This window comes from Elephas maximus, chromosome 2 (assembly GCF_024166365.1).
Source record: "Elephas maximus indicus isolate mEleMax1 chromosome 2, mEleMax1 primary haplotype, whole genome shotgun sequence".
In the NCBI taxonomy this organism is placed as follows: Eukaryota; Metazoa; Chordata; class Mammalia; order Proboscidea; family Elephantidae; genus Elephas; species Elephas maximus.
Window position 1 is genome coordinate 202,367,938 of NC_064820.1, and position 9,260 is coordinate 202,377,197.

Sequence of the window (9,260 nt, forward strand, 5' to 3'; positions counted from 1 at the left end):
GTGGTTTTGGCCTATATGAAGTGGGACCACTGTGCCCTAGATCCAGACACCCAGTGCAGCACAAGGTTAGACAGGGCAAAATCAGTGATGGCTCACAGGCTTTGTCGTGTGACATGCATCTAAGCCTTACCTCCCTTCACCTATACCTACGCAGGTGATTTTTTTTAAACCCAAATCTGGATTATATATTCTTTCCTAATCATTTTTCTCTTAGTTTCAGTCCATCATTCTATACACTGAAATCTTAAGACTCCTGACCTTGTCTTTCCAATGTATCAGTTAAATACCCATGTCTTTCTCACAATCACTTGGCACAGCAAAGACCTTCAGGATATGAAGAATAGCAGAAGGAAAAATTGGAGGCAGCAAGTATAGAGAACACTTTTGAGAAGCTCTGCCATAAACAGAAACTGAGAAATGAAGTGGTGGCAGGTTGGAAATCTGAGGGCAGGAGTGTTGTGTAGGTTTTTTTGTTGTTGTTGTTAATGGTAGAAATATTTATATGCTAATAAAATTATCCCAAAATGAAGGGAAAATACAGCTTCTGAAAATACTTCCTAAACTGTAAAGTTCAAAATAAATATAACTTACTATATACAGCTCCTTTTTCTTCTTCCCTGGTTATTTCCATTTACGTCAAAATTTGGTTTTTAGCACCTTCTCCTTGTGAATCCTTTCCCCTCCCTGCTCCCTAGATTGTACCTACTTTCTCTCTGAAATATTTTAAAATCTCTAACTATGCTCAGTAGTCTCCTGCCTTTGCCATTATGAATTCTAACATTACCTGACACTTTTTCACCCAAGGTCCTGTTTTATCAAAATATTAAAAACCAATTTCAGGTTTAACCATTTGGCAATCCTGAAAAATTCTACGCAAAGCAAAAAGGGGCTGATTGGACCAAACTCTTCCCACCAGCACATCTGCACACATAATTACATCACCAACACGGCCTTCTCCTCTCCCAATCCCCACTCTAGGCTCAAACAAAAAGTCTGTGTGAGCACACATGTCTGCGCCACAGGAGACACTAGCTAGTCTGCTAGGCAAAGTTGTTAAACATTGTGTTTCTAGTTCTAAGCATTCTTCTGATTAAGTTTCAGTCAATCAGTGATAAAAAAGCAACTGTGAGCTGAGCTTAAATACAAGATATGCTCCTTTAAAACCTCATTTCTAAAAATTATCAGATAAAACATGAAAAAAATGAATCTCCATTCACCAGTACATTACATTTAATACAAAGTATATATTTTCAGAGTATAACACTTGTTTATGAAGTATATTTATACTTTATAAGGTATACTATATAAAACATAACACTGTCCAAAATATTCTTTTTAAATACCAAAGCACTTAAGGAAAAAATTGTCGTATTTGTTTTCAAAAGTATAGGACAATTGAACCTTACCAAGTATATTCATATATGCCTAATCAATAGAGGCAATGCAACATAAGAAACGTTTTCACCTTCACAAACCAAGTCATAGATCTAAAATGAGCCATCATGTTAAGTTCATTTTTACTCAACACTTACCCTTAAAACGAGTTTTCATTAATTTCACATCTACCGACCGTAGTTTTTTTCTGAGTCAGGAATTCTGTCTCATAACTTTTTTTTGTAATTTGAACATAGCTTAGTGTCAACAACACACAGTAAGTCCTCAAAAACATGTTAAGAATTCTCTTCAACTCAAAATTATGAAAGCATATAGGTCATAATTGGAATGCATTATTTTTTCTTAAAATATAAAATTTTTAAACTGAGTTAAGAACATTGTAACGTAGAACACTCAAATATTATTCCAATTTTAAATGATTTCCTTAAACATGAACAATTTAAAGAAATTTCTATACCATTCTTGTTTTAAAAATACGTTACTAAATTCCTGCTGCAAAATCAGAAAAAATGTCTTGAATTCCACATGAACAATTTACACAGAAATGACTTACAATTTACAGTTAAGCCTTATAAAGACCCTCACTAGAAGGTGAGCTCCAGAAAGGTAGAAATTTTCACCCATTTTGTTCACTACTGTTGCCCTATCTTCACCTCCAGTGCCTTGAATGGTGCTTGGCAGACATTAGGATTTCAATTAGCAATGCTGAAATGAATGAACAGATGTGTGAGGACCCCTTAGTAAAAGCCAGACTCAAATCACCTGCAGGCTCCCGCCACCAGCACCATGAGAAAACCTACAGCTATCTCATGTTGTACAGGTAAAAATGTTCTCCCTGAGAACAGGAGTCCCTGGGTGGTACAAACGGTTAACGCACTCCCTGCTGCTAACCCAAAGGTTGGCAGTTTCAGTCTACCCAGAGACACCTCAGAAGAAAGGTTTGGTGGTTTACTTCCAAAAAATCAGCCACTGAAAAACCCATGGAGCACAGCTCTACACTGACACACAAGGGGTCGACATGAATCAGAATCAACTCAATGGCAACTGGTTTTAAAGAACCCAGGAAAAGAAACAGAGAGAAGCTCAAGAAAACTGACCTCAGACTCAGCCTTCACAAACACTGTCCCAGTGTGTTCATTTTGTTGCAGCCACCAATTCAGAGATTCCTTCAGGCTAGCAAAGTCTCTTCATTTAAGAATGCAGGGAACTACTTAAACCTCTCAACAACCTTAGAAGGAAAATACACCATCATTCCATTTTATAAATGAGGAAACTAAAGTCAAGCAGTGAAGTTACTTTCCCAGTGTCACAGAGTATACAGACAGCACAGGTGGACTCAGAACCTTTAATCCTACTATGTTACTTCCCCATTTGAGAGGGACTAACCTTCAACCACACATCCTAATAACCTTCTCAAAAGACGGTGCTTTTAACTCTTCAGACAGGGACTGGACTGGACTATAGGATAGAAAACAATACTGGTAAGGGGTGAGCTTCTTGGATCAAGCAGACATATGAAACTATGTGGGCAGCTCCTGTCTGGAGGGGAGATGAGAGGGCAGAGGTGGTCAGAAGCTGGCCGAATGGACATGCAAATAGAGAGTGGAAAGAAGGAGTGTGCTGTGTCATTAAAGGAAGAGTGACTAGGAGTATGTAGCAAGGTGTATATAAATTTTTGTATGAGAGACTGACTTGATTTGTAAACTTTCACTTAAAGCACAATAAAAACTAAAAAAAAAAAGATGGGGCTTTTGCTTGGGGTGACAGACAAGCAAACAAGTCGTTTTAACACAGAGAAAGAACACTTTGGAGCTCTAGAATCTAAAGTGAGGGTCATGGACTTGGGGTGCCTGAGGGAACCAAGCTCCAAAGACAAACCACAGATTTCAAAACACTGCTCCAGAACAGCTTGCCTCTCTTCCTCTTCCTACCCTTCCACGTGACCCTCACGTTTCTCCACACCAGAAAATAGGCTGTCATTGTTAGTGCCATAGTTTGGCAACATTATGCGTCCCAACCACCGTGACTGGCACAGGGCAGGCAGGAAAACATTTACTGAACGAACGAAAGACACAGTTGTTTCTGGGGGCAAGCTGTGACCCTAACTGCTGCTTTTAACAAAGTGGAGATGAGAAATACACCTTAAGCACCTGATTAGTGATGTAAAAATGAACTTTAAAAGGTTGGTCTAAGTTGGGGATGGGCTACAGCGTAAGAAGCTTCGTGTGCTTCATTTTTGTCAGCCAGATCGCCTCCAAGAAGAGAACAGTTTACTATTCTAACATACAAACACAGATCTTAGAGCATGTTTTCATATTTTAGAGTATAAAAACAAACACCATTACCTCATTTAGGTTGTGTAGTTTAGGTCATCTTAACAACAACTAAAAAAAAAATCTCTCAGCCTTCTCAGGGTGAGAGTGGGTGTAGAGAATAGAGCAGACGCTCTCCAAAATGTTCACAATGTGCCACAAAGCAAAAAAACATACTTTGCAATGTGGAAAGTTTTCTTAACAACATGACCGATAATCTACCCAAATATACGCGTTTTATGCTAAACAAGTGAACAGAGGCCATGTTTACAGGAAGACATTAGAGTAAGCCAAATGACTTCAAAGACAATTCTTGAAAAATGTACCTATTTCTCTCTTGGTGGGCACCCATGACCTACAGACTTGGCTACTAGCTCCAACTGGTATCAGATTGTTCACAATGTGAGATTTTCAGGAGTCACATTACAGTGAAACTACTGGGGTAGAACAAGAGCCAAAAGCAACAGGGAAGATGCCCATTTTCCTCTTCCACCCCTCCTCCCATTTGCCACTTAAGAAAAACAGCACGTTTTCACGTTCGAAAAGGCCTCATCCTCGCAGATCCAATGCAGTGTTAATCCGTGATTCCGGAAACAAACCTGCTGATTCCAAAACACAGGTTAAGATCTCATCCACCACGAATTAGTTTTGCGCTTTCCCACCACCTCCTTTGTCTGAGCTGTCTCTGAAACTCGCAGTTCAATGCCCTCCTGTAAACAAGCTACCCAAAAGAAAAAAAAAAACAAAAAAACAATGTTCTAAGTCTTTAAAACAAAAAAGAACAAAACCTAGTAACGCTTCTGAAGCCTTACTCCCAACCGTGAGCAGGCCGGGATCTACCCCCGAGGAAACCTCGACCCGGGGACCGCCAGCCGGGTGGCGCGGAGCTGGAGAGCCTGGGCTAGGGCGGCGAAAGCCCCGCCCGGCGCTGCCGCCCCCGCGAGCCCGGCGCCCGTGTACGCGGGGACCCCGGCCCGCCGCCGCTCCCGGCGGACACTCACCTCCGTGGATGGGCAGCGGCGCCAGCACCTGGCCGCGCACCTCGGCCTTAGGTGAGTCCAGCCCGTAGCGCCCGCGGTCTATGCGGAACGTGAGGGGGGCGCCGCGGCCGGGCTCCTGCACCGTCACGTTGATGAGCGCCGTGTAGTACTCCTGGCTTGCGTTGTCGGCCCGAGCCGGCCACACGCTGCATGTCAGTAGCGCGAGCGCGGCGAGCCGGGCCGGGCCCGCCCGCGCCGCGCCGCCCATGGTCCCTCCGGCCGCCGCCGACCGCTGACCGGGCTCCCGGGCCGGGACCGAGAGGCGGGGCGGGCGCGGCCGGGGCTGAGGCGGGAGCGCGCGCGCGCAGCCTGCGCGGGGCCGAGAGCGAGGCCCCCCTTCGCCGCCGCCGCCGCAGCTGCCCAGCGGCTCGCCGCCCCCCGGGCTGGCCGCGCCGCCCTCACGTCCGCGGCCCGCCCGCGGGGGCCCGCCCATGGGCCCCTCGGCGAGGACGGCAGCTCAGGCCGCTCCCGGTCGTCTCCTCGGGGCTCCCTGAGGGCTGTGGGGACTGACCCTCTTCATCCCCCGGGGTCAGCCCTGCCGAGTGGGGGGGGGGGGGGCGACTCTAGAAAACGTGTCCGAAAGACTGTGGAGCCAAGTGGCCGGCTAGCCCGGAGGCCGCCCCCGGCGCGCGCTCCCCGCCGCCGCCCCGCCCCGCCAGCCGAGCGGCAACGCGCAGGCCTGAGGCGCAGCCCGGTCCTCATGCACATGCGTGCGAGGCCCTGCTCTCTCCCGCCCGCCTGCACGAGGGCCGGCCAACAGCTCTCCCGGCACGGACCCCGTTTAACCATCAGACGTAATGGGCACGGCACCTGGAGCCTAGGAGCTTTCCAGGGATCCACCAAAACGTTTGATAGCAGAATACAAAAGAAAAAAAAAAACCTAAAACTTTAAAATTAATCATTATGCTATTGTTACTATCTAGGAAATTTCTAATAAACTTTGGTCTGTATGCATTTGTCTAGGTATTTCATAACAATGGGAGCATATAATATTGGTCGTTTTGTGTCTGATTTATTTCACTCAGCATAATGTTTTCAAGACTCATCCATATCATAGTATGTATCAGGATGTCACTCTTTATGGCTGAGTAATGTTCCACTGTGCAGACAGCCCACGTTTTGTTCACCCATGCATTTGTTGGTGGACACTTGGGTTGTTTCCATCTTTTGACTACTGTGAATAATGCTACAATGAATATTGGTTTGTAGGTTTGAATCTTTGGGGTATATACATTGTGCATTGATGTACAAGTATTGTTAAATATATTTTTCCCACAGTAAAAAAAAGAGAAAACCACCAAAAAATGTCCATGACATCTAACATTTCAGCTGGCGAATGCAAGTCATATAATCAACATGGTGGGCAGGTCTCTGTAAATAAAAGTACCAAGGAACTGCAGGGCCCCCTGAGTGGCTGAGAAGGACCTCTACAGGCTAGATGAAAGTCCCTAGAACCCTGGAGGAGAAAATTGTAGTGAGGACCCACCACCCTCCACCACACACAGAGGCCATGTCAATTAAAACTGTCCACCATCCTAAAACATAAACCACGGGAAAGGATGGGTGTAGCTTCAGGTGTGGCTGTATCCAGGAGGTTATAGGCTATTTGGCCATGTACTCATCATTGTGGGCAGGTGGGAGGTAAGGATGGCATCTTCTGATCAGCCAGGCTTGGGTCTTCTGCCTCTTCTGGTAGGAAGGGGGTAAAGTTAACCTTCAGCAACCAAATGTACTGAGAATCCAGAAGAAAGGTGGCTTTCCAAAGGAAAACTGAGTATAGATGCAGTACAGGCTAAAACATCAGATGTCTACTGGCGACGCTTTGGTGGCTTCCTTCACAGTTTCTCCCTCCAGTTCCCTCCCTCTCACCCCTACTACCATCTTCTGGCACTGGTCTTTTATTCATTTGCTTGCCTCCAGGAAGTTCAGCCCTTAGACCAAAGCAACTGAGCCCCAACCTGCATCCAGCACTGAAAGAGGGCTCTGCTCTAGTCCTGGATCCAAGGTGTCCATGCTCCAAGCACCCCCAACCCATTGCCGTCAAGTCAATTCTGACTCATAGCAACCCTGTAGGACAGAGTAGAACTGCCTCATAGGGTTTCCAACGAGCAGCTGGTGGATTCAAACTGCTGACCTTTTGGTGAGCAGCTGAGCTCTTAACCACTGTGCCATCAGGGTACCCCACTCCCTACAGCTCCCTGCCCAAACAGCCTGGGCCACTTCTAGGGCCTGCGTGGGTCTCTTCCCTCGGTGGGATCTCCAGGATCTGCTCCTCTCCCTTGGCTTGCCCCAGCCCAGCCTCTGCCCTGAAGCTCTCACGATCTCTGCTCTCTTGCTCTCATAAAGCCATTACTGTTGGGTTGATTCTGACTCACGGCGACCCCGGGTGTTACACAGTAGAACTGATGTCCATGGAGTTTTCTTGACTGTAATCTTTAAGGAAGCAGATCACCGGGGCTTTCTATTACTGTGCTACCCTGTTGCTTGGTACCACCAACCTTTCAGTTAGAAGCCAAGAGCAAACCATTTGCGCCACCTAGGGACTTTGGCTGTCACAAGGGTCTTTCAAAGTATGGAATGTTCATGCCCTGACATGAGAAGCAATTATAGCGGCCACAGATCCCATTGTCGTTGAGTCGATTTCAACTCATAGTGACCCTATAGGACAGTAGAACTGCCCCCAAGGCAGTAGAGCTTATAAGGAGCAGCTGGTGGATTTGAACTGCCAACCTTTTGGTTAGCACCCGTAGCTTTCAACAACTCCACAGACACCACCCTGTTAAATCAGGTGGGAGAAGGCAGCTCCTTTTAAAGCTATTTTTGGCCCTAAATCTGTCAAGGAGATAGTCACCGTGCTAGAGCACCTTGACCCCCTTTTTAGTGTGTGCCAATCTCCGTTTTAAACAAAGTGTCACTGGGTCTCAGTACATAGCCTCAGCAGATGCCAGCAGTGAGGTTGATCTTAATACTGCTACTACATTTAAGAGTTTAATTGTCTTTAAGGAGCACTAGTGATGCAATGATTAAGTGCTTGGCTGCCAACCGAAAGGTCGGTGTTTTGAACCCAACCAGCAGCTCTGTGGGAGAAAGACCTAGCCATCTGCTTCCATAAAGATTACAGCCTAGGAAACCCTATGGGGCAGCTCTACTCTGGCACATGGGGTCACTATGTGTTGAAAATCAACTCAACGGCACCTAACAACAATTGTCTTTATTTTCATGGAGGCAGTTCCTTTAGGCCAAGAGATTTTCCACTTCAAGTAGTGATACAAAGCTACTTTTAAAAATATTTAAGTTAAAAAAAAAAAAAGTGACTTGATTAAAATGAAGGAAACAAAACCATAGGTGGACTTGGCTATGCCAAATACCTTGAAGGACATGTGCAGGGGTCCTAGTCAGGCCATGCTGGCCTGAGTGAGCTGCTGGCCTGGAATGGGCCTTCAGAGCCTGGCGTCTCCCAGAACAGCCTGGCTGTGCCTCCCTCCTCCATGGGGCCATTTCTCTGACTCAGCCACACATCACTCACCCCTGGCTCTACAAGCCTACTCACCTGCTTCTGCTCTTATCTCTCAGCCCCAGTTCAAATTCTTATCTTCCCAGAGCTCCAGCAGGGCCCCAGCTGCCAGCCTCCCTGGTCTAGGCCCCGGCAAGGGCTTCAGGCCTCCAGGAGTTGACCTGCCTCCTCTGTGAGCAATGTCTACCTTCCCAGGGATGTGAACAGGGGTAACTGTGTGTAAAGCACACAGCATAGTACTTGGGGGCTCCAGGGATCAGAGTCTAAGCTGGGTCCCCAGGGCAGTGTTGGAAACCTCAGCTCTTCCAGGTTTCCCCAAGTAACCTCTCCCTCCTCCTCCTCGTTTTTCTTCTTAGATGGCACATGATTCCCACAAATCCAAGCAAGGCTATCTTAGTTTTCTAGGGCTACTGTAACAAAAAATACCACAAGTGGGTGGCTTTAAAGAACAGAAATCTATTTCCTCACAGTTTAAAGCCTGCAAGTGCAAATCAGGACATAGGTTCTAGGGGAGGGTCCTTAACCTTGTAGGTAGCCCCAGGCGTTCCTTGACATTCTTTGGGGGCTTACAGATATATCTTCACGTGGCATCTGTTCCCCCTCTTCATCCCCCAACTCCCCGTGTGTACCCGTGTCTATTTTGCTGATTTTATAAGACTCTGCTCAGAAGGAATTAAGTTTAAGGCCTGTCCTACTCAGGTATGAATCACCTCGTTAACATAACAAAAGAAAACCCGTATTTTTAAACAAGGTTCTATTTACAGGTACTTCAACGTAATTTTTTTTGGGTGAAAACAATTCAATCCATACAAAGGTGCTGCCTGCTGTTATTTTGTCATTTACATGTTCCCATTTATCGCCATTCCTCACTCTTTTCCCCTGCCCCATAGAAACCATTCTAATGTGCTTCATGTGTATCTTTTGTTTGTGTTCTTACAAAATGTGTGTTGCCGTTTAGCTTATATGTAGTTTAAAATTATTACACAGTATTGACTTATT

At 46.1% G+C, this 9,260-nt stretch overlaps 1 protein-coding gene across 2 annotated transcripts in view; it reads right to left on the minus strand.

Moving 5' to 3' along the window:
- RNF130 (ring finger protein 130) overlaps positions 1–5,007 on the minus strand; it is a 188,720-nt gene extending 183,713 nt beyond the window's left edge. Inside the window, exon 1 of one of the 2 annotated variants that reach the window (XM_049874556.1) lies at positions 4,709–5,007. In XM_049874556.1, the coding sequence (XP_049730513.1) occupies positions 4,709–4,955 (247 nt within the window). In that variant the 5' untranslated portion in view covers positions 4,956–5,007. The remainder of the gene's footprint in view (positions 1–4,708) is intronic. The other variant, XM_049874555.1, reaches the window with a different exon arrangement.
- Between the last annotated feature and the right edge of the window lie 4,253 nt (positions 5,008–9,260).